This window comes from Bos indicus x Bos taurus, chromosome 3, assembly GCF_003369695.1.
Source record: "Bos indicus x Bos taurus breed Angus x Brahman F1 hybrid chromosome 3, Bos_hybrid_MaternalHap_v2.0, whole genome shotgun sequence".
In the NCBI taxonomy this organism is placed as follows: domain Eukaryota; kingdom Metazoa; phylum Chordata; class Mammalia; order Artiodactyla; family Bovidae; genus Bos; species Bos indicus x Bos taurus.
Genome location: NC_040078.1, coordinates 66,767,116 through 66,793,301, shown reverse-complemented (window position 1 = coordinate 66,793,301; position 26,186 = coordinate 66,767,116). Strand labels below are relative to the sequence as shown.

At 41.9% G+C, this 26,186-nt stretch overlaps 1 protein-coding gene and 1 non-coding gene across 2 annotated transcripts in view; both read left to right on the top strand.

The window, feature by feature from the left end:
* Positions 1-9,327: 9,327 nt before the first annotated feature.
* GIPC2 (GIPC PDZ domain containing family member 2) overlaps positions 9,328-26,186 on the top strand; it is a 99,729-nt gene continuing 82,870 nt past the window's right edge. Inside the window, 1 exon segment of the mRNA XM_027536803.1 lies at positions 9,328-9,688. Coding sequence (XP_027392604.1) covers positions 9,449-9,688 — 240 coding nt within the window. The 5' untranslated portion in view covers positions 9,328-9,448.
* TRNAG-CCC lies at positions 23,932-24,004 on the top strand. The gene has a single exon. It is a non-coding gene; the product is annotated as a tRNA-Gly (tRNA).

Here is a 26,186-nt window from a genome sequence, read left to right as displayed (position 1 = left end):
TTATTTGGCCAACTCTGAAGAGTCATCAAGGGCTTACATGCCAACTAATTACTATTTTCAGTTTTGAATATAGTTCTTGAATGATTAAAATATGTGACTTCTGAGACTTTCTAAATCCTACACAGCTTTTTAATATTTATATTAGTATAGAAGGACTTATGTTAATTTAGTTTACTGTTCACATTATTTTTGTTTCTTTACTCTTTTATTTACCGTAACCTTGGAGATGCAGAGTAAGTTGGATTCCAAACCAGAGGATTTTCTCTAAGTGTCCATGGATGAGATGATGCATGTAATATAGTGGACACTATGCCAGGCACGCAGTGGGTGCTCAGTGAAAATCTACTTATTATTAACTTTATTCATCCCACTATATTATTTTGTCTTCTTTTCTTCTTCCCACTTTCCAGTTCTCAATTTCCAATTATTCCTACAAGGATTTAATCTGGATTTCAGCTAAATAAGGGTTATTTCTGTGCCTACTTGTCATCTTCAGTTGTTCATTGTTGCCATGCAACTATAAAACACACTATCTTTAGTTCCAGGGAAAACTGCATATGGTTTAACAAATCCTGTGTTTATTTTCTCCCAAGTACTTGCTTATTGGATACATATATAACTGGGGTCGGGGAAGGGAAGGGTGCTGAGGAGGTTGGGTAGTGTGTGTTTTGGTGGGCAGTGTGTATTTCTTCACAATTCCTAATGTTACATGTAATTAGAGGTTATGTTTCCTGGGAAAAACAAAAACAAGTTAGTAAATCTGTCTTATGATTCATCTGATGACTACACCTTTTCTTTCAAACAAGGTAATATTATTGCTTTTGGTGGACGTGTAAGTTTATATTAATTTAATCCTAGAATTTTTTTTTGTGACTCACTCATACTTAGGCTAGAAACATGAAATGCTACTGAGTGGAAATACAGATTAATAACCTAAGTTGAAGTGTAAGCCTAGATATAAAGCAAAGACAATATTTTTGATTAGTTGTAGTTAATCATTTATCTTAGGTAGGAAGAAACAAAGATCAGTTTATTATAGCCAGTCATATTTACTGATATATATTACATATACACGGAGAAGGCGATGGCACCCCACTCCAGTACTCTTGCCTGGAAAATCCCATGGATGGAGGAACCTGGTGGGCTGCAGTCCATGGGGTCGCTAAGAGTTGGACTCGACTGAGTGACTTCACTTTCACTTTTCACTTTCCTGCACTGGAGAAGGAAATGGCAACCCACTCCAGTGTTCTTGCCTGGAGAATCCCAGGGACGGGGAGCCTGGTAGGCTGCCATCTATGGGGTCACACAGAGTCGGACACGATTGAAGCGACTTAGCAGCAGCAGCAGCAGCATTACATATACAACTCTACATGAAAATCTGGAGAGGATACCAAAACGGAATGTGAAACGTGTTTTCTACCCTCAAGAAACTATGTGGTTAGGTAGACAATTTCCCATACAAGAAAAAAGTGAGCATATATGCAAGTTCAAAACTGAAGAGTCATCAAGGGCTTATATGCCAACTAATTAATATTTTCAGTTTTGAATACAGTTCTTGAGTGATTAAAATATGTGACTTTGGATAGAACTATTTCTGGTACAATAGATGGGGTTAAGTGGGCTGGTATTCCAGCCTCTCTAGACCCAACTTTCATTTTTTCCAATTTTTCCTGGAGACATCTGCAGTGTCGACAATATTAGCAAAGACTTTCTTTCTCCTCTGGCATCTGGTTTGGTTCATGGTAGAGTTTGGTCCCGGAGAAGGCAATGGCAGCCCACTCCAGTACTTTTGCCTGGAAAATCCCATGGGCGGAGGAGCCTGGTAGGCTGCAGTCCACGGGGTCGCTAAGAGTCGGACCTGACTGAGTGACTTCACCTTCACTTTTCACTTTCATGCATTGGAGAAGGAAATGGCAACCCACTCCAGTGTTCTTGCCTGGAGAATCCCAGGGACGGGGGAGCCTGGTGGGCTGCCGTCTATGGGGTTGCACGGTCAAACACAACTGAAGTGACTTAGCAGCAGCAGCAGAGTTTTGGTCCAGTGACCTGGGGAGGAAAATGAGGTCAGGGCAGGCATATATGTGGGACATGGACACCCAGATACCATATCCTAACTACTGAAAAATAATTGCTTAAAACAAACTGTCAAATAATGTATGTTCTAGCTTCCTATGTGACCAATACATTTTAATAATGATCTAAAAGGTCAGGTTCAATATTTGAGGTTCCCAGTTACATAGAGGAGTGTAGCGGGACATGGGGAGAAACAGGTCTATGCCTGAAGACTACCCCATTCTATTCCTCTGAAGCTCTGCTCTGTGCTCCTCCCCTTTCCCCACCTCATACTGTGCAAAGAGTGGCTCCTGGGCCACCGCCCCCCACCCCCCACCCCACCCAGGCATACTTTTGTGCACATCAGGCGTGGGCCTGCCTTGACCCTGGGAAAAAACTATGCAGTTTTTGGAACCAGACTTGGGCCCACCTGGGCTGGGAAATCCAGGATCCTGGGTATCCAGAGCATGTTCTAGAAGGGAGGGCATGAGTTCCGGGTGACCATATCCCTTGAACCTATGGAGTCCATATCTTTTCCTCAGGTCTAAGGGTAATATTGGGCTTTTCCAGGTGGTGCTAGTGGTAAAGAACCCTCCTGCCAATGGAGGAGACATAAGAGATGTGGGTTTGATCCCTGGGTTGGGAAGATGCCCTGGAGGAGGGCATGGCAACCTACTCCAGTATTCTTGCCTGGAGAGTCCCATGGACAGGGGAGCCTGTGGGCTACAGTCCATGGGGTTGCAAAGGGTTGGACATGACTGAATATGTATGCACACATGAACCTCAATCTGAAAAACAGAAAATTTCAGGCCTGAATTGATCCAAGAGGTTAGGGAAAAGGAAAAAGCTTGGTATGATGACTCAAATATGTCTGGTTTGGGCCACAGAGTATGTGATCATGATTAGTGAAATCAGGAGAAACAAAGATATTTTCAGGAGAAAGGATGAGTTTGTATAATCTCAATTTTAGTCTCCTACAGTGCATTCTCTTTCTGGTAGATTGAACTGCAGATACAAATTTGGAGGTCAACAACATCTGCTGAAACTGGAAGACTAGAAGTGGTCAATCAGGTAGAGTATGTAGGGTAGGAAGACAAGATGGCCAAGAAAAAATGCCTCACAGAACACAGTTCCTCGAGAGTAGCACTTAGCAAAGACAGGAGAGGTACCCCAACTAGTGAAGGTTGATCACCATTCGGCTCTACAAGAATTGAGTTATTAGTCACTGCAGCTGCTAACTTTTAACACATCCTGACAGGAGGTCAGGGTGAGGTACTCTGTGCTTTGGCACATATTGGCAGAACAAGCTTTCAGACAGTTAAATATTTTCAGGAGAATTTTCTATGAACCTGGATTCTTGCATCTTTCCACAATTGAACAAGCACCAAAACCATTAATGAAGATATCTGATCCTCATGACTAGCAGCAACCTTCTACTGAGATGTGTGCCTGCTTGTATGTACTCCCTTTGCCAAAATCACATATACACTGACCTCCCCCCTTACCTCTTTTGAGCAGTTCCTCAGAGTCCTCCGAGAGGCTGTCTCCTGGTTTATAGTCCTATGTCTCTCAATAAAACGGAAACTCAGAGCTCTCACATTCAGTGTGTTTATTTCAGTTGATAGTTTTGGTGACCACTAAGGGAACCAGGGGCTTCCCAGGTGGAGCTAGTGGTAAAGAACCTGCCTGCCAATGCAGGAGATGTAAGAGACGCAGGTTTGAACCCTGGGTGGGTGCAGAGAGGGTAAGATCCCCTGGAGGAAGGCATGGCAACCCACTGTAGTATTCTTGCCTGAAAAATTCCACAGACAGACGAGCCTGGCGGGCTACAGTCCATAGGGTCACAAAGAGTCAGACACGACTGAAGCGACTTGCACGAACACTAGGGACCTAGAGTAGACTTCTCTCCTTTACCTGAATTCTATGTGGAGCTGGAGCCTTGGTACCAGCAGGGCCCCTAGTGAGTGTCTACCTCCTTGGTGTGTCCAGACAAACTGGAGTAAGCTCTTCTGGTTCTTAGATCTTCCAATTATTGGTTGATGAACCAAAGTTTTGTTTAGTGGTATAGAACAGGCTCTCCATTTGAAAGATACTGGAGTTTTCTCAGAAAGACACTGAGTGGTCTGGTTGACTAGGTGGGAGGCTGGCCTAACATTTTTCCTAAATGAGGGTTGTCAGAAAGCCAGCCTCCCACCAACACTCAAGTCAAGTTATACAAAACTTATATTTACAAGTACCAACTTAATTGAGAATTAAAGGAAATTTTGTCCCCTCAACTGGTCAAAATGGGCTCTTTTATTGCTTATGCAGTTAAGTTAAAAAAAGCCAGCTTGATGAAATGTCTTTTCACAATCCTGATCCTAAGAGAACAAGTCCTTCTAGGAGAAACTTGCATTTCTCTTTTTGTGTCTTGAGATGTGTATATTCTACCAGGGCTCTTAGGAACTCATCTCTTATCCTAGACCATCTCCAACTCCTGAGACTGAGAAAAAAAAGAAGGGACAGGCCTTTTTAAATTCAGGTGAGTAAACTTAATGTATTCCAATTGTTGTTTATAAACTAGTGAGTTTTATATTGTAATACTTGATTCATGGCTAAGTTTTAAAATCAAATTGTGAGATCTCTGTGTCTACATGGATATATATGTCTGTGTGTATGTTAGAGATACGATATGTCTCTACCTCCAGATGGTTTAACCAAAATTAATTTGGAAATGAGTTCTATTTAGTTGATTTAACAAAAATTAAGTGCTTACATAAATTCTGAGAAATATAAAAGAAACCAACCCAAATGAATTTCAGGTTCATATGAACTGGGAAATATTCAGTATTAAATTAATATTTATTATTAAAGTTAGTTTAAGTTTGTTGGTTTAATACAGACATATCTTTAGAGCTATCAACATTAAGTATAATAGTATGATTGTACCTAGGTTTACTAGAAGTCAAATAAGACCTTATTATATCCGGTGCAAAATTTATAAGGAAGAAAAATCACTTGGTATGATAACATTGTTTATAAGTAAATTAAATGTAAATAAGATAAGAATATTTAGGTAAACTCTTTAGGAATAATTATGTTTTAGGCATATTTACTTAAAAATAGCTTCTCAGATTTTAGAAACTTAAAATTTTAGAGTTTTACTAAATTAAGTTAATGATGAAAGTTTATTGACTAGGTCATTCTCAAATAAAATAAGATACTGAAACATTAATTACTGAACATTGGGTTTCTTTTACAGAGAAACTAAAGATATTTAGGACTATTAATAAGTATGTTTGCTGCAACACTGGGACATTTTCTATAAGAAAGCACATGTTTTTAAACATTATGAATAATATTTAAAATTTTGCCCATGTATAGGATGATAATGTAAAAGTTCTTAAGTGCTTACTTCTTATTTTTCACTAGAAATTGATTTTCAAGAGTTGAGAATTCTAATTAAAATATGTATTAAAGCTACTAGAAATAATAATGGAAACATTTCAGTATGCAAGAGAAGTATAAGTTGTATTTTCAATAAAAGATATGAGGAGTGAAAATGTGTTTTGTTAAGGGAAAAGAAGTGGCTTCCCAGTTGGCTCAGTGGTAAAGAATCTGCCTGCCAATGCAGGAGACATGGGTTTGATCCCTGGGTGGGGAAGATCCCCTGGAGAAGGAATGGCAACCCACTCCAGTATTCTTGCCTGGAAAATCCCATGGACAGAGGAGTCTGGCAGGCTACAGACCATGAGGTCACAAAGAATCAAATAGGACTTAAGGACTACAACAAAAAACAATCCTTGTAAGCAGAATTGAAACATTTGTCTTTTCTCTCTACCTGATTCCTCCAGAAATTGGAAACTTTTAGGTTCCCAGCAGCCTATCATGTGAATAATGAAGGACACCTCCTGACAAGTGCAGGGATTTCAAGATATCTTAGCGATTTCAAGAAGAGAGGAGTTCATACCAATTTGTAGATATCACAACTGGAATTGAGTTATTAGCCACTGCAGCTGCTGACCTTTAACACACCCTGAAAGGAGATCAGGACACAGATTAAGAGCAAGGCTTTGGGAACACTGGTAGAACAGGCTTCAGATAGTCAAATATTTTGAGAGGAAATTTTTTTATAAACCTGGGTTCTTGCATCTTCCCACACTTAGAAAAGCACTAAAACCATTAATGAAGGTTCCACACGTCTAGCAGCAACCTTCTACTGAGATGTGTGCTTGCTTGCATGTACCTACCCCCTTTGCCAAAATCACATACACAATGATCTCCCCCCTCATCTGAGCAGTTTTTCAGGCTATCTAAGGGGCTGTCTCTTGGGCTATGTTGTTGTTCAGTCACCAACTCATGTCTGACTCTTTGTGACCCCATGGATTGCAGCACACCAGGCTCCTCTATCTTCCATTATCTCCCAGAGTTTGCTCAAATTCATATCCATTGAGTCAGTGATGCTATCTAACTACCTCATTCTCTGCTGCCCTCTTCTCCTTTTGCCTTTAACTTTTCCTAGCACCAGGGTCTTTTCCAATGAGTCAACTCTTGCATCAAGTTACCAAAGTACTGGAGCTTCAGCTTCAGCATAAGCTCTTCCAAGGAGTATTCAGGGTTGATTTCCCTTAGGATTCACTGGTTTGACCTCCTTGCAGTCCAAGGGACTCTCAAGAGTCTTCTCCACTGTTGGAAGGCATCAGTTCTTCTGCACTCAGTCTTGTTTATGGTTCAACTTTCACATTGCACGCACTGGGCTATTGTTGTTGCTCGGTCACTAGGCCGTGTCTGACATTTCGTCACCACATGAACTGCAGCATGACAGGCTTCCCTGTCCTTCACTATCCTCCGGAGTTTACTCAAACTCCTGTCCATTAAGTCGATGATGCCATCCAACCAGCTCATCCTCTGTCACCTGTTTCTCTTCTTGCCCTCAAACTTCCCTGGATCAGGGTCTTTTACAATGAGTCAGCCACATCAAAGTATTGAAAAGTATTGAAGTGGTCAAAGTATTGAAGTTTCAGTTTCAGCATCAGTCCTTGCAATGAATATTCAGGGTTTATTTCCTTTAGGATTAACTGGTTAGATCTCCTTGCTGTCCAACTGAGCTCTTGAGAATTTTCTCCAGGACCACAGTTTGAAAGCATCAATTCTTCGGCGCTCTTCAGTCCTTAGTAAATCTCCAAATAAAACAGAAACTCAGAACTCCCATATTGTACATTTTTATTTCAGTAGACAGAATCCAAAACAGAGGCATGATTTAAGAATAAAGGTGGTCAATGCAGTCAGATACTCCAAAAGTTGAAGTAAGATAAAGACCAAAAAGTGTTTATCGTATCTGATGACTAAATGCTTTCCATAGTAAGAGCAATTTCAGTGACACTTGGGGGTAAAGTCTGATCACAGTGAGTCTAAGAGCAAAGAGGAATTGAGGAAATGCAGCTAATAATTTAAGGCTGTTTTGCTTGGTTGTGAAAATGTAGAGGTGACTGCAGGGGTGGAGGTGTGGAGGACTTGAAAACAATGTAAAATATTTGGACTTTTGACCATCAGTGGGTGGCACTGAGTGGGGAGGAGAAACAAGAGTCAGCTGGTAGCTTAAGCATAGAGACCCTTGAGGAATGAAGAGATCAGAACAAGGGTCAAGTAAAAAGAAGAGATTTCTTCAGAGTTTGGAGAAAGGAGGTGAGTGGAGTTACAGACAAGGGGTTGGGAATTGAGGAAGTTCAGGAGTCACACTGAATGGCCTCAGTTTCCTCTGTAGAATGAAACAGGGTTTTCTGCAGAGACCAAGGAGGGCAGAGGTGGAGAAATCACTTAGGTAGAGTGCTGAACATTTGGGAGAGAAAGTGAAAGTGAAGTCACTCAGTCATGTCCAACTCTTTGCAACCCCATGGACTGTAGCCTACCAGGCTCCTCCATCCATGGAATTTTCCAGGCAACAGTCCTCAAATGGGTTGCCATTTCCTTCTCCAGGGGATCTTCCTGACCCAGGGATCAAAGCCGGGTCTCGCACATTGCAGGCAGACGCTTCACCATCTGAGCCACCAGGGAAACTGGTGAGAGAAAGGTACCCAGGAAAAAGTAACAAGGATTACTGAGAGTTGTTGAGGGGTCAGCTGAGGGTATGTGACTATAAATCTAATGTGGTACTAATCTCAAAACTTTTCCTTCCAATTCTGCCTTGCAGGGTATATGCTGCTGCTGCTGCTGCTAAGTTGCGTCAGTGCGACCCCATAGACGGCAGCCCACCAGTCTCCTCTGTCCCTGGGATTCTCCAGGCAAGAACGCTGGGGTGGGTTGCCATTTCCTTCTCCAATGCACGAAAGTGAAAAGTGAAAGTGAAGTCGCTCAAGTGTCTGACTCTTTGCGACCCCATGGACTGTAGCCTAGCAGGTTCCTCCGTCCATGGGATTTTCCAGGCAAGAGTACTAGAGTGAGTTGCCGTTGCCTTCTCCAATGGTACAGAGAAAAAAGATGGAGATTGTCTTCCACTTAAATTCTTATCCTCTGTGTACAGACATGAAAGCATGTGGCCCGGCCACAAACATGTGAGCCCCTACCACACGTTTATGACTGTCACCAGAAGGGCCATCATGTTGTATCCTAAGATGTGGTGCTCTGTAGAATCAGCATCCTAAGGCTTTTATAGAAATTGAGCCAACTTTTTTTATTTTTTAAAGAGGGAAAAGAAGCTAGGAAATGCGATGAGGCAGTGGGTTATCAACTGAAGAACATGCACAACCTGAAAGTTTCGAGTTAAGTTTCACTTGAGGACCTTACTCTAGCTGAGTAGACAGCCTCTCAGATAGCTCTGAGAAACTGCTTAGAAGAGGTAAGGGAGGAGCCACGATATATGAGTGTTTCTGTTGGATAAAAACATGTACTGGAATATCAAAAGATTACTGCTAATCACAAAGAACAGACATTTCAAATTAATGACTGTAGAATTTTCCTATGTAAGAGAAGATGAAAGAGTCTGGGTTCACTGAAATTATTCCTTAAGATATGCATCTTAACTATCTAGGGACACTCTCCAAAGCACAGAATGCTTCCTTGTTTCCGCATCCTGAATTCCCCTCAGGGCGCGGGGTAGGGGTAGGGTCAGCAGCAGAGGCTGATGGTTTGATCTTTGTAGAACGGGAAAGGCAGGCAACATTCCCTATCCTGAGGTCCAACTTTTCTTCTCGCAGATCCCAGAGGGCTGGTGGCCCCTCCGCCTGCAGGTGCAGCTCCTCCCAGTGGAGGAGGGGGCCCTGACCAGACGGGGCCCGGCCGAAGGCCCTCTGCTATTGGCCCAGCCCAGGCTGCACCTGCCTCGAGCGGGCGGGCCGCTGGGCACAAAGTCCAGGGGGCCGGCCAAGGAGGCAGCAGCCCGCTGGCAGCGCAGGTGGGCCGCCGCCCTCGGCCAGGCAAGATGCCCCTGGGGCTGCGGAGAAAAAAGAAATTCAACACCAAGGAGACCTCCCGACTGGTGGAGGGCGAGCATACGGATGCGGCTGTCCGCAGCCTGCCCAGCCCTCCGGCGCCCGCCCGCAGGCTGGTTTTCCACACGCAGCTGGCCCACGGAAGCGCCACGGGCAGAGTGGAGAATTTCTCCAGTATCCAGGAGCTCTACGCCAAGATCGCGGGCGTGTTTGAGATCCCTCCGTCGGAGGTAAGGGCCAGGCGCTGGGGCTCAGCATCTCCCACCCCCGCTGCGCAGGCTTAAATTGGCTCCGGCTGCGCTTCCCCGATTCCGAGGTCGAAAGAGGGACGGGGTCCCTCGTGAGCGCCCCAGGGGCAGCCAGATTGTTTTACTGTGAAGGGAAAACGGCAGTCCCAGGACCGGAGAGAGTCACGTTCTCCAGGCTCAATCTGGCTTCTGGGAAACGCGGGACGACCTTTCTTCCTCATGCAAATGAATAGACTCTAGTAGCCCCAGATTCAGCAGCTTCAGCGGCTTTCCAGCGTCGAGATCTGGTTGGTAAATTAACACCCTTCACTTTATCTGGACCTTGCCCTCCTGTTTCCTCTGCCGGGGTGAGATGGCCACGCTGAGAATCTCCAGGATTGAGGGGCTAGGTGATGCCAAACTGAGCCCCACTTTGTCCCTCATATGTCATGTCCAGCACCAACACTTTGGTGTTTCCAAGAAGATTATTATTCCAAGGGTGGATAACTAAGTAAGTTATACTGAACTGCAGGGGACTAGTTGACAGAAATTTCAGAGGGGCTAGCTCTACATTTGACACCGTATCCTTGAAAGGGGACTGAAATTTGCCTTAATTAGATTGATGGCATGTGTGCCAGCAACTGGAGTTTGTTATAGCTAGTTTCAGGAGACATTTATGTGACTTTTTATACTTAACAAGCTAACTGCAAATGCAGGTGTGAGGAGTTAGTCCAAGAAAGTATTTTGTCCACATTTCAAGGAGAAGCACAAGGTCTTGAGGCCTTGAAGGCCTCCCTGGTAGCTTAGGGGGTAAAAAATCTACCTGCAATGCAGGAGATCTGGGTTCATCCCTGGGTGGCAAAGATCCCCAGGAGAAGGGAATGGCTACTCACTCCAGTATTCTTGCCTGGAGAATTCCACGGACAGAGGAGCCTGACGGGCTACGGTCCATGGGGTCGCAAAGAGTCAGACACAAACTGACCGACTAACACTTTGTTGCCCTGAACTCTTGGGAGTACATAGAACTGTCTTTGGCTGTCTGTCCTTTAATGTTGTTTATCAGATCGGCTCAAGTGAAATTGAGGTAAAGACAAAATTCCAAGATGAGATGAAAGAGATTGAAGCTAGCCTTTCAGGTTTCCCAGGCACTGAGGGGTAGGCAAATCACAAGCCCATTCTGTGATGTTTCAGTTCACAAAGTACTCTTGCAGGAGTAATGTTCTTTGATTTTCCCTAGGAGAGTTAGGTCATTTGGGTAGTTAAGTACAGGATTTGGAGACTGATAAACCAGGCTGTGGATCCAGGTTCTACCAGTTACTAGCTGGGTGGCTTTGAACAAATTTAATTTCTCTCAATTTCAGCCATTTGTAAAATAGAGGTAAGAGCCTCTAGCTTGAAGGGTTATTGTGAAGACTGGAGCACATAGATAAACATCAGATTGCGTTGGCATATGGTCAGTGCTTTATATATAGTAACTATTAATAATGTCATTAATACTTAACAATTAAATGAGGGGGCTGAGGTAAAATGTGACTGGCCTTTGGCCATGGTCACATAACTAGTAACAAAAAGGCTGGGCCATTATTTAAACTTGGATCTTCCGGGTTCTAAGCTAAGTGAGCCTGTTATCATTCTTAATTGAGAACTTTAAACTTCTCTGCTGTAACTAGGGACTCCAGATTTATTTACTTTGCATTAAGTCTTTGTCATCATAATGTGTTATTATTTTGAGCTCAAGATGCATGACTTTACTCAATCCACTTAATACCTGAGAAGTATTATTATTAGCTCTGCTTCATAGATAGAAAATTAATGCTTTGAGGTTTAGAAAATTTTCAAAATTTGTGTTTCATTTGTGTTTCAAATTACATGTGTTTGTGAGGTTGTTTTTTTGGCTGCCCTTCAAGGCATGTAGGATCTTAGTTTCCTGATCAGGGATTGAACCCATGCCTCCTGCAGCAGAAGCGTGAAATCAACCACTGGACCTCCAGGGAAGTCTCTAAAATCAGGGTTTTTCCTGGCTCCAAATTCCATGAGGTTATATTGCTATATTGCTTCCCACGTTTTCCAGGGTGTCTCAGTAATAGCTTGACAACCATGTTCAGCATTTTTGGTTTCCAATGCGCTGACTTGCATTAGAATTTCAAGACAAACAGTGGGTATTATGATGTGTTTTATCAAAGTTCATAAATTTTTGTAACCCTAGGCATATATCTTAGTATGTTGTTGTTGTCTTGTCATTAAGTCGTGTCCGACTCTTTGTGACCCCATGGGCTATAGCTTGCTAGGCTCCTCTGTCCATGGAATGTCCCAGGCAAGAATACTGGAGTGGGTTGCCATTTCCTTCTCCAGAGGACCTTCCTGACCCAGGGATTGAAACCAGGTCTCCTGCCTTGCATCTGAGCTACCAGGGAAGCCCCATGTGTTAGTATTTATGTATATAAACAACGTTTATATGCAGGTTTTCCATTTGGATTAAAAAGAGTTAAGTATATTCAGGATAAAGTATATATGCATCATCATAGTATATGTCAAAGTATTTCGATAGTTACTTTTTAAAATAGTTAATTTTTGGCTGTGCTGGGTCTTCATTGCTGCATATGACTTTATCTAGTTGTGGTGAGCGGGGGCTACTCTCTAGCTGTGGTGCATGGGCTTCTCATCGTGGCAGCTTCTCTTGTTGCAGGGCATGGGCTCAAGCTGTGGGCTTCAGTAGTTGCAGTGCATGGGCTCAATAATTGCAGCACATGAGTTTAGTTGCCCCATGGCATGTGGGATCTTTCTGGAACAGTGATGGAATTCATGTCTCCTGCATTGGCAGGTGAATTCTTAACCACTGGACCATCAGGAAAGTCCTCAATAGTTACTTTTGAAACAAGTAATTTATTAAAATAAAATGCACACCAGTGAGATCCATTTATCATCCCATCCTCCCAGCAAGAGGAATAGTGGTATAAACTTGAGATGTCAGTGGGGAGGAAACCCCCCAAACAAAAAATTTCTCCCTTTTATATGATTATCTCAGAAGTCCTGCCTTTTCTCTAGAGAGGTGGCTCTAAGGATACAAATGGCACTGTCTGAAGAGCTGTACTTTCTTTGCTAAGGAAGAAAGGGAAGGCTTTGGCCTGACCTGATGGCAGGTGTAGCAGATCCAGGTGGATTTACTGGCAGTCTATAATGTGCCCCTGGCTGTGCCAGGCATGTAAGTCTACATGGTGGTCATCCCATCCTTGCCATTGCACTGAGGCAAGATTCTTTTCATTTTGCCATTGAGCTAAGTGAGGCTCTGAGAAGCCAAGCAGCTTGCCTAGAGTCACGGGACTGGCGTGGGGTGGAGCTGGGATTCGAAATGTTTCCTGGTTCCAAGTTCACTACGTAGCAGCCATGGGATTCTCAGTAACTTCATTTGAATTCCAAATACAAACCAGCAAAACTTCTTTTTTAAACAAATGATCTTTTCAAGAAAAGCCTCAGACTCAACCACAAAAATACTTACTGCCTCAGAAAGAGGCTGTTGTGAATCTGATAATTATGGATTTCACCTATTTCCTGGTTCCTGAAGGAGGAAGCTAACGAAAGCTATGGGTTGCTTGCAGGGTGCAGTCTGTAATCATTACCTTGAAACAGATGGCCAATTATGCAAAAAAATCTCTTACAGCTGATATCATTTTTCTAAACAGCTAAACGAGCAATTCAGTAAAGGGAAAAAAAATCTCATCTAAAAGAACAGTTAACTCATAAATATGGGGACACTCTTACAAAAAGTTTAACACCATCTTTTAAAATATTGAGGATTCATTTGAGTTGGTCACTACACTCTTGAGCTGTGGTCATAAAACTTGTTGAAGGGCATTTTGATTATCTGAACCACTGTAATTGTTTGACAAGCAGTTTGTGTCTTGATGTGTTTTCTTAATTCTCTATTATGTGGAAAGATTGCAGGAAAAGAGTGAATTTGAAAGCTATTAAGAAATAAATTTTGTTAGATACTTTACATATCCAGAAACTGAAACCTCTAAAGATTTCTGAAATGATTAACTTTGATTTAGTTATATTAGTTTGTATGTGATGTAACTACTAAATAATTTGTTGATTGAATGGGTCAAGCAAATACGGCCCCTTGTCTCTCAATACTTAAAGCAGTCAAATACAAGGTACTTGGGAAGCAGAAAAGGCAAAAAGTGTGATTTTTAATTTCAAGCTGTATATTCAACATGCAATCATGCTATTTGTCTTAAAAAAATGAAACAAACTTTTTCTTGTCACCTGCTCCCATCCCTCCACACTATTACCCCATTTCTCCTTTATAACAAACTCAAAAGTTGCCATCTCCAGTGAGATAACATTTCATATCTCATTTCTCTGTTCAAGACTGATAGCTCCTCATCTTACTTAGAGCAAAAGTCAACATCCATTGATGGTTACAGGCCCTGGGGCCACTCAGTCATCTCTGTTCTTTATGCTCCACCCAGTATGGCCTCCTGGCTAGTCTTTGAACTCTAGAGCCTTAGGGCTTTTGCATCTTTCCCAGAAGCTATCCCTCTTTAGCAGAATGCTCTTCTTTTTTTGTTTTGTTTTTTTTTTTTGGCCAGATACAACCCAGTTTGAGGGATCCTAGTTCCTTGACCAAGGATCAAACCTGCACCCTCAGCAGTGAAGCTCAGAGTCCTAACCAGTGGACCACCAGAGAATTCTCAGAATGCTCTTCCTTAAGTCGGCTCTAACATCGCCTTCTCACTGAGACTGGTACCGATCACTCCATTTAAAATTACAGTACCCCTAAAAAAAGAGGGAACAAAACTCCTAAGTTATAGCACCTCCTGTTCCCTTCAGCACTTAATTTCCTCCATTGATACTAGCATCCTGTATATATTTAACTTGTCTTTTTCCTCTCCCATATACTAGGGTATAAGTTCCACAAAGAATTTTGTCTATTTTGTTTTCTGATGCAGCCCACAAGGGCCTAGAATTGTACCTGAAACATAGTTGGAGTTCAAAATATGTTGAGTAAAAGATTCTTCATGAAAATATGGTATTTAAAAGCCTGAATCTTTAGCATAAAGCTTTAGTACTGATTACAATACTGGTATCTTATGTATGTGTTAATTTTTTTTTTTTTAATACTATAGTGTGAGGAAAGAAACTAGTCTTTGAGGGGGTTAGGCATGAGGAGCATCACTCATATCTTCACTGGGGAGTAGTAAGAGGGTGAAGTATGAAGACTGAGAAGCTAAGTAAAAATGACTTGGATCCAATGTTTACGTGTCCACAAATTCCAGAAATTGCAAAGCTGGAATCTCTGTAAGTAGAATGCTTCCTAAGTAAGTTAAGTGTATGGGGTGCTGTCTCGTGAAACCTTCCAGAAACTAAAACTGCTTGCTTTTCTCAACTTGCTGACGCCAGCCCTGAGCCCCTGTGGAAGTCAGTATTCTGTCATCGTGGCACTTTCTGGAGACTGTGAACAGTGATGCAAACTTGATCATTTCCCAGCAATGGCAGATAACTGGCAAGTTGAACAGTGTCTTTCTGGTTCCCATATGAGAAATCTAGGAAGATAGAACAAAATGGGGCTCATTGACTTGTATGCTGCTCTCCTAGGAAAAAGAGTAAAAACACAGGTAAATGAAGGAATTGGGAGTTTGGTGTGCACTTTATCATTGAGATCCGAGGATTATGAAGCAAGCCCAACAACACTGAGCAGAAGTGTGAGAAAGAGAAAGTCAGTTCCTGACATCTGGGAGCTGACCTGACGCTCACAGGCAGGTCATGATGGTTTCATGTTGGACATGATAATTTCATAGAACATCAGCATCAGAAGGGACCATTCTGTGACTGTGATGGGTCAGACAGAAATAAGACTACTCTGTAATCATGTCTGAACAGACAAAAATGCAAACATTGTCCATACCACAAAAAGAATCAGACATCCCCTTGCCTTGACTAATATAATTGACTGAAGCTCCTTTTACCAACCACAGCTTTACTTTTGACATTTTTTCCCACCTTTTAATAAGTTTACTAGGATATTGAGTCATAGATTTGGCCCCACTTCCTGACAGCAAGTCCAAGCTTCCCTAACATCACCTGCCACAAGCCCAAATCTTGTCTAATACCCTCCTACTCAGACTCTCCCCACAGTTCTCCATGGTGTGCTGTCTCCTTTGTTGCAAGGGACAGTAAACTAGAAATGAGAATTCCTGGTGGCTTTTGACTGGAAGGCATTGACAGTGGTCTATTACAACACGGATTCTAAAGGGGCACCCTGAATATGATTTCCCTGATTCCACCCATCCTTTATTTTTTTTCTTTTAAAAGTTTTTTTGGTCGTGCCACACAGTATGTAGGATCTTAGTTCCCTGACCAGGGACTGAACCTTGCCCTTGCACTGGAAGTGGGGGGTCTTAACCATTGGACTGCCAGGAACTGTCCCACACCCATCCTCTATTTTAATATTGATGCTCTGATTATACCAGTCTCAAAAAACTACAGGGCTCCCAGTTACTGTCTTATTCCTTTCAGGCTGCTATAAAAAAGTAACACCAACTGGGTAGCTTATTAAAAAACAAAAACTTATTACTCACAATTCTGCAGGCTGGGAATCAAGGTGCCGGCATGGTTACCCCTGAAGGCTCAGTTTCCTAGTTCATCACCAGCACCTTCTTTCTGTGTCTTCACTTGGTGAAAAGGGCTAAGGATCTCTCTGGAGCCTCTGTGATCAGGCACTAATCACATTTATGAGAGCTCCACCCTCAAAATTTGAGCAACACCCAAAAACCCCACCCATTGACACTAGGATTTCAACATTTGAATTTTAGGGGAGGGAAGATAAGCATTCAGACCATGGCACTTACAAATAACCCCCACCAGCCAAATGTTTTCTAGTCTGGCCTGCCTGTCTAGAGTCCTGCCTCGTGTGTGCTTAAGTCTCATGTCCTAACCACCTTTTAAATCCAGAGTGTTTAACTGTTTAAGTCCTCTGTGCCTTTTCTCTTGATGTTCTCACTTTTTTGTTCTGATAGCTCCTATTCACCTCTCGAGTCTCAACTGTCACCTCCTCGAAGAAGCCTTCTTTGTGAATCTGTCAACCTAGCCATGTTTAATACCCACAACTGCATATTTTAACATAGCATTAGCACATTTAGTTACTTCCCTATCTCTTACTGAGGGCTGGGAGGATATTTTTCCTTAAAATCTCATTTTCAGAGTTGCTAGATGGTTTAGATGCTCCATTAAAGTTTAATAAATAAAAGTAGATGATGGAAGATATATGTATATGTCAAACAGATTCATTTTGCTGTACACCTGAAACTAACCCAACATTGTAAATCAACTGCTGCTAAGTCGCTTCAGTTGTGTCCGACTCTGTGTGACCCCAGAGACGGCAGCCCACCAGGCTCCCCTGTCCCTAGGATTCTCCAGGCAAGAACACTGGAGCAGGTTGCATTTCCTTCTCCAATGCATGAAAGTGAAAAGTGAAAGTGAAGTCGCTCAGTCATGTCTGATTCTTCGCGACCCCATGGACTGCAGCCTACCAGGCTCCTCCATCCATGGGATTTTCCAGGCAAGAGTACTGGAGTGGGGTGCCATTGTAAATCAACTACACCCCAATAAAAATTTTAAAAAATAGATGATGAATCCAGTAGGAGATGAAGCTGAAGATGTAGACAGTAGTGAGATTACAAACGTCCTTAAAGGTGTATAGGTTTTATTCTGTAGGCAATAAGAATAACTCAACTGTTTTTCAGCAGAGGAGTGATCCCTGGCTGGTGTTTTATCAAGTTGAAACACAACTGACTATTCATTTGCTGTGTTTTCTTCATAAAGTTTTGTTTAAGTCAAATAGGATGGTATTTTCTGGAACTGCGCAGTACTATCTGAGAAGTTCTAAATATACTACAATCATTATGTGTGCTCACTATGCCTGTTGAGCATCAGCCTTGGTTTTATATGAAGAATGCAAGCAAAATCAAAGAAACAACTCCCGCCCCCTGCCCCCCGACAGGAGCTGTAACTCGTTTTGAGAAGTGGGAAGTTACTCTCACCAGACTGTCCTATAGACCTCGTTGCTATGAGGAGGATAAGAAATGGATTTAAGATTGTTGCTCTGTGTTCTGGAGATCCTCTAAAGTAGGTGTGTAAACAACAGTAGAATCAAGTCTGAACCCCTCCCCTACCTCACAGACAGATGGTGGCCCCTTTGCCATCCCTCCCCTGCACCCACCCCTCCAGACATCCTGAATGCATGTGCTAAGAGATGGACACACTCAGGTTACCTTGGACAATGTGTATGTATTTGTTAGGACATACAGGGAGGTGAGGAAGCCCAGAATCACCTCTGTAGCTGGACAGTCCAGTTCTGTAGACTGCTGGAATATCACTCATGCTTGTCTGAGTGAAAGCAGTAACTTTAGACTCTGAGAAACCAAGAGCAAGTCCTTTACCTTCCCTCTCTGCCACTCTCTCCCTACTTCTTACTCTTTTAGTTTTAAATTTTATTTATTGATTGATCTACTTTTTATCTGTCTTGGCTGTGCTGGGTCTTTGTCGCTTTGCACTGGCTTTCTCTAGTTGTGGCGTGTGTGGGCTACTCTCTGCTGTGGTGTGAGGACTTCTCATCGCAGGGCTTCTCTTGTTGCTGAGCACAGGATCTAGGTGCATGGGCTTCAGTAGTTGTAGCACTCCAGCTTCATAGTTGAGGTGAGGGGCCTCAGTAGTTGTGGTGCACAAGCTTAGTTGCTCTGTGGCATTTGGAATCTTCCTGGACCAGGGATCGAACACATGTCTCCCACATTGGCAGGCAGATTCTTATCCATTGCGCCAGCAGGGAAGTCCCTCTTACTCTGTTCTTGACTGTCCTCTCCTTTGATTTTGCTCCTTTAAGGCCCTTATTGCCTCCTCTTTGTGTCTTTGAGGTTTGGCCTCTGTATTTGTGTCCCACTCTGTCTCAAACTTGAACTGCTTGAGAATGAGTTTCTGTTGGTGAGTCAGGGTACAGGACAGGTGGGGCAAAGGTGACCTGTGGATCAGTGCTCGTCTCTGGTCCAGTGTAGGTCCTGTAGTACAAAGGCAGATGAACAGCAGATAAGGAGTCCTGTTGGAGAGGACACTGGGGAGAATATGTAGCCTGAGACTTCTTGATTTAGGGGTGTTGAAGATATCTTCCATGGCTTGTACAGAACGTGAGACTATTCTTAGTTCTCTGATTTTTGTCTATTCTTCCCTTTACCTGGAAAAATACTGATTCTTTCCCCATTTACTCTATTAAAGGATAAACTGAGCCTTATTAAAATTGAGTATATTTGAACAAAAATTGATTTGGGCAGCAGCAAAAACCAGAAGGGGAGTTCTGTGCCAACAGGAGTCAGAGGCAAGGTTTTTATAGAGGAGTGTGTGCATGCGTGCTCAGTTGTGTGTGACTCTTTGCAACCCTATGGACTATGGCCTACCAGGCTCCCCTGTTCATGGCATTTTCCAGGCTAGAATACTGGAGTGGGTTGCCATTTCCTACTTCAGGGGATCTTCCTGATCCAGGAATCAAACCTGCGTCTCTTGCATCTTCTGCATTGGCAGGTGGATTCTTTACCGCTGTGCCACCTGCAAAGCCCAATTTAGTTATATGTGTATATATATATCTTTTCTTTTTCAGATTATTTTCCCATATAGGTTATCACAAAGTATTGAATAGAAGTCCCTATGTTATACATAGGTTCTTATTGATTATTTTATATATAGTAGTGTGTGTATGTTAAACCCAAACTCCTAATTTATCCCTCTCTCTCCTTCGATCTTCCCTCTTTGGTAACCAAGATGAAGTGTTTTAAACTCAGTAAAAATCTTGGGAAATAGAATGCCATGTATCTGATTCAGTAAGGTACAGTAATATGAATTGAAATAAAATTTTAGGAGCTAAGACATTTTCTGCTTTTGTGACATCAAATATGTTTCTTAGACATTTGGGATTGTGGTATCACACAAGTTCTTTTGTAGTTACCTCAAAACTTTTTAGATATAAACATGAGAGCTATAATCAATGCTATGCTATGCTATGCTAAGTCACTTCAGTCGTGTCCGACTCTGTGTGACCCCATAGATGGCAGCCACCAGGCTCCCCGTCCCTGGGATTCTCCAGGCAAGAACACTGGAGTGGGTTGCCATTTCCTTCTCCAATGCATGAAAGTGAAAAGTGAAAGCGAAGTTTCTCAGTCATGTCCGACTCTTAGCAATCCCATGAACTGCAGCCTACCAGGCTCCTCCATCCATGGGATTTTCCAGGCAAGAGTACTGGAGTGGGGTGCCATTACCTTCTCCTGCTATAATCAATATATAAGATATATTCCTAATCCAGCCTGTCTCATCTCTTGACCTCCTCTTCAGTGTTATTAATTATAACCTACCTTCCCTTCCATTTGTTGGCTCTTAGTTAATGAGCCAGAGAAGGCAGTGGCATACCACTCCAGTACTCTTGCCTGGAGAATCCCATGGATGGAGGAGCCTGGTGGGCTGCAGTCCATGGGGTCGCTAAGAGTTGGACACGACTGAGCGACTTTACTTTCACTTTTCACTTTCATGCATTGGAGAAGGAAATGGCAACCCACTCCAGTGTTCTTGCCTGGAGAATCCCAAGGAGGGGGGAGCCTGGTGGGCTGCCGTCTATGGGTTGCACAGAGTCGGCCATGATTGAAGCGACTTAGCAGCAGCAGCAGCAGTTAATGAGCATATCTATGTTTGACCAAAGGCCACCAAAGGAAAATGGTTTCTGTGGTTTTGTTTTATTCATTCACTAAATCTCCAAGCAGAAATAACTCTCTGAAGCAGAAGTCCACAGTGGAGCTACATAGTAAATGTTATTTAAAACCAATTGTTAATTTAATTGAAAAAATAATATATGCACTTAGTGGAAAGGGTATCCACTTTTTTTTTGGTGGGGGGGGGGTGGGGTGGGAACCATAGTTCCCTAGTCCTCCTTCCCCAGAAGCATCTGGCTTGGCCACTTTTTTGACCATCTTTATAGAAAAATAAAATTTGTGAATTTATAAGTATGTGTGTGAAAGTAAATACATATCTATGTGGATGTAAACCTCCTTTCTACTTTTAACCAAATTAGGAGCATACAATATATCTGTTCTGTACAGTTGGTAGTAGCAGAAGCAAAAAAGTGGACCTGACACTGAAGCCTGGAGATGACAAGAGTCACTGCAGTCTTTTCAGGGTCACAGAGGGCCATCAGAGTGTCATTCATGTCAGGAGAGCTGATAGTGTGTCTTTAATGGCAATGAGCCAATTTTTAGTAATTTCTAAGAAGCCTGTCTTCTGAAAATATTTCCTGTACTTTTGCTTCCCTGTGTCTCCTTATGATAAACCCCTATCACCTGACATAACCAGAGGTATTCATTTTTTTAAAAAATGGAACTAGAGTTGAGGCATAGCATTATGTTTCAGGTATACAACACAGTGATTCACAATTTTTAAGATATGTTCCATTTTTAGTTATTATAAAATATTGGCTATATTCCTGCTGTTTTACAATGTATCCTTGTGGATTATTTTTTATATATAGTAGTTTGTACCTCTTAGTCCCCTATCCCTCTCTTTCTCTCCCTCCTTCCCTCTCTCTACAGGTAACTACCAGTTTGTTCTCTATATCTGTAAGCCTGTTCTTTTTTTGTTGTTCTTTATTAACTAGTTTGTTGTACTTTTTTTAGAGTCCACATATAGGTGATATCATATAGCATTTCTTTTTTTCTGTCTGACTTGTTTCACTTAGCATAATACTCTCCAGGTCTATCCATGTTGCTGAAGTGGCAAAATTTTTTTCTTTATGGCCGACTAGTATTCCACTGTATGTATATACCACACACCTTTGTCTATTCACATTTAGGTTGTTTCCATTTTTTGGCAATTGTAATTAATGCTTCTGTGAATTTTGGTGTACTTCTAAAGGTGTTCCTTGAAACTATTTATTCAATAAAGCAACTAACAAATAGTTTTGGGCTAGATACTTGCCAAGGTAAAGAAAAGAGGAAGCCAACTGAGAATGGATGACTGCCACTGTTTCTCTGTATTGTGATCCAAAAACTGCTTCTTTTTCTCACTGTCTTAGAAACTCTAGCTTTTCTGTTTGGGGTGTACTGAGTACTCTGAAGTTTTGGTGATTAAAATGTGGAGTAGAAAGTTGAAGCTTGGACATGGCTAATACCAGGGAGGTCCTATGGCTTCTACAGATAAGTGAAAGGGTAGAAAGGATCTTAGATCTTGTCAGTGATAGAATATTTGCCTTTTAGGGATGTATTTGGATCCAATTAGTAGTGGCTAAGAGGCTCAAGAACACTAGCACTCCAGAAAGTGCATCTGCTATTGTATAAAAATCTCCGTGGAGATAATCAAAGCACACATAGAGGAAAAGTTCCAACCTTAAAAAAAAAGGCTAAAATCTAGGATCTATATCTCAGTCTGTAAAAGTCACAGGTTCTTAAGTTACAGTGTTAACTTTAAGTGGTCTTACAGGGATACACAGTAACAAGATTGAAGAAATAATAATTCTGTATCCATTCTTAGAACAATTTGCATAGCCATATGTTGCATTAAGTAGTAGTGTTTGTGTGATTGGCATTAACAACCTGTTCTTCATGATCTAGGGCCAGAATGTAACTTGATCTAGGGCCAGAATGTAACTTAAACCTGCTCACATCTGATACTAACAATGTGTTCTGGGTATAGTTAAATATTAGGTACTGGTCATGATTTGTTACTCCCTTTCTCCTTTTGTATTCTTTATACTTCCTGCTTCCTATCTTAATTTTCCTGCCTTTTTGTAAAGCTAAGTGGGGGAGGGAAGCACAGCTTGAGCATTGAGAAGGGAGTTATTGTTGAACACCTATCATTACTACTTAACCTGTGCTATTTTGTCTGAAATAGCAGTTCTTAACAGCACTCCCAGAAATGACTGTGATTGATAGATGAGGCAATGGTAGCTCAGAACAAAAATAAACTACTCAAATCATGTAGTCCAAAGAGATATCTTTTATCTTATGTTTGTCAAACTCCCAGCTCATGCTCTTTCCTTTATACAAGTGGTTCTTAATCTTACTGGACCCAAAGTTCCCCTGTAATAACAAATATTTTGCGGCATCACTTTTACTTATCCTGAAATAAATATTTAAACAATAACATCTACCTATGTATATAAAACTTTAAAAATTAATATATTCCTTAACAGTAATACTAGAAACAAATATGGATTTCAATGCAAATACTTGGGAAAACTATCTTAGAAGACATAATGAAGCAGTCAGTTGCTTGTATCTATACTTAATAGCTAATCAGTTTAGTTCAGTTCAGTTGCTCAGTCGTGTCCGATTCTTTGTGACCTCATGAATCGCAGCATGCCAGGCCTCCCTGTCCATCACCAACTCCTGGAGTTCACTCAGACTCACGTCCATTGAGTCAGTGATGCCATCCAGCCATCTCATCCTCTGTCGTCCCCTTCTCCTCCTGCCCCCAATCCCTCCCAGCATCAGAATCTTTTCTGATGAGTCAACTCTTTGCATTAGGTGGCCAAAGTACTGGAGTTTCAGCTTTAGCATCATTCCTTCCAAAGAATGAACTAGTTGGATCTCCTTGCAGTCCGAGGGACTCTCAGGAGTCTTCTCCAACACCACAGTTCAAAAGCATCAATTCTTCGGCACTCAGCCTTCTTCACAGTCCAACTCTCACATCCATACATGACCACAGGAAAAACCATAGCCTTGACTAGACGGACCTTTGTTGGCAAAGTAATGTCTCTGCTTTTGAATATGCTGTCTAGGTTGGTCATAACTTTCCTTCCAAGGAGTAAGCATCTTTTAATTTCATGGCTGCAGTCACCATCTGCAGTGATTAATTTAAAAAGAATAGAACAATAGAAATAAGACAGGAATATTTTGATTCTATGTTATCTTTTGCTCTCTTAAATATTTGTAGATATTTGTAGAACTATTTAACAATAATAGGAGCAGCTGATATGTTTTATGTTAAATTCAAATAACATGGACACAGTGACTTGACTTTCTGAGATGAACAACTCTTGATAAGGTTCTATGCAAATAAGAAAGGCTTTCTTTGGTTTACGTGGTAATTGCAGTCCAGGAAAACTCATAACAAAGCCTACTTTATCTGTAACACAGAGGATCTAGGTTTTAATCATTATGTATATATTCTCTTCCCGACATGAATCTCTAGTAGGACATTTGAAAATCATGCAGGGGACTTCCCTGGTGGTCCAGTAGCTAAGACTCTGTACTCCCAATGCAGGGGGCCCAGGTTCAATCCCTGGTCAGGGAACTAGATCCTGCATGCAACTAAGACTCAGCACAGCCAAAAAGAAAAAAAAAAGAGAGAGAGAGAAAATCATGCAGAATGCCAAACAGCTCTTCACTGAGCTGAACCTCTCTGAGATTAGACTTCATGCAGTATCCTTACCTCATCCTCTACCTCTCCCAGTGCCAGTGGTGTCACATCATCATTGTAACAACCAAAAAAGCTCCCACAACATTTCAAATAGTTTTCCAGTATCACCTCACCCACCCACTGGCAACATTGCTTTATGCCAGTTTGCTGGAGGTTGAGCACTTGCTCTGTGCTGTGAAGCTAGGCAGTAAAGGAGGGGGCAGTGGGCAAAATGGGAAAGCAACAGGAAGGGAGAAACAGTAGAAAGGCCTCCTGTTTTACATTTTTAGTTTTAGGATCAGTCTTATTGGACTGTAATTATACGGAGTGAAACATGGATAGTTAAATTTGTGAGATTCCAAGCTTTTGCAATAGCTCAAAGCTACGTATCTGCTGTGGCTATTTCACAGGCTTGTAGGATCCTGTGATAGATAGTCAGGGTGGCATGACAGCAATGCTTTAGGTCAGTCTAATGAGGAGGTGGTTTCTGGGTAGGATGGTATACCCTGAGTTTGGTGCCTAGAGATGCCACCGAGGAGCTTCAATTTGCTCACCTGGAAAACTAAGTAATGCAATCGAACCTGGAAAATATACAAATAATGCCTGCCTTATAGGAGTGTTGTTAGAACTGAATGAAATAGCATATTAGGTATCTAGAACAATGATTCAATAAATGTTAGTTCTTATTCCTTCTTTTCCTCAAAAAAGATGCTTTTTAGGCAATTTTTTGACTAATCTTTTGTAATTTTTTCCTTTTAATTTTTCTATTCTAGACCTGTACAGTTTCATTCTCCTACTTTTTGCCTAATCCCAGAAAGTGTGGAAAGCAAATTTAAAAGTTTGTCTCTATACATGATCCTCAAACTAAGCTATCTCAGTATGGAATGCTATGTTACAGCAACTAACGTGGACTCTTGTGAGAAGGGCTTCTTCAATAAAGCTTAGTGTAAACCTAATAAACTATTTCAGTCAACAAAAATCTCAGTTAAACTTGAAATATTAAATATATTAATTTATTCAGAATTATTTTGCATTGCATTATCGATGCTTGTTTCTCTTGAGCCAAAAAATAACTCTGTAGGAATACCCATATTTCTTTTTGTCATATCTCTAGATATACCTGTGACAGAATTTTCCTCAGCATGGAATTCTAAATTATTCTACTCTCTTTTGCCACAGAACACTTAGAGCTCATTTTCAACTCTCCCCACGTTTGTTAAGACTCATAGAATCTTAATTGTGCTTCAATCATGGACACTGACTTCCAAGAAGCTTCTGGGTAAGATTACTTAGGTGCTAAAGGATAGAGGAAGAACTCTACCATTACTTTACTTCAACATGCAAATCACATGTTTTTCCTTTTATCTCATGTTGTCTGGTCTTATCATCCTGAAAAGGAAGCGTGCTTATTTGATCAGCTTAATAGAAGAAGTATTATAAATAGATGGCTAGGGAACTTATATTTCCTACCCAGACACTTCACAGAGTGAAAAGGAAGGTATTAATAATTACTCTGGGACAACAGGGGTAAACTAGGACTCAGAGTCCCTCTAATTATAGAAAAGGAAAAAAAAAAAAGGTGACGTGAGAAAGTTTATTGTACATTTGCTAATTAAGCACCCACAAGTCAAGCCAGTTTCCCAGGCAGTAAGGAAGGTTTTGAATGGTAGGGATTTAGGGACGGTGTGGGGAGAGGAGGGTGTAGGGATAAAAATAGAAGCAGGTAGTGAAGGTACAGTGTCAGCACTAAGCTTGAAGCCAGGAGACTCTGGTACTGCCTGTCCTGGCTCTGGCCTGCTGACACATTCTTGGGAGTTGAGGACGGAACCCTGCAGCAGCCTGCCAGCTTCTTCGGGAAGTTTCCTGGCCCTGCGGGGTCCTCCTCCCCTCTTCTCTAACTCCTCCCTCTACCCCAGTCCCAGGAGTCCCACGGGCAGGAAGGGCAGGAATGTTGGCCAGCAGAGGGTGGGAAGAAGCTGCTTCGTGATGGGGCGGGGTGGGAGCGGGTCATAAACAACTCTGGAGCAAAGGTGAGAGGCTCTAGCTGGGGTTGTGACTAAGTGTCTCCAATGCTATG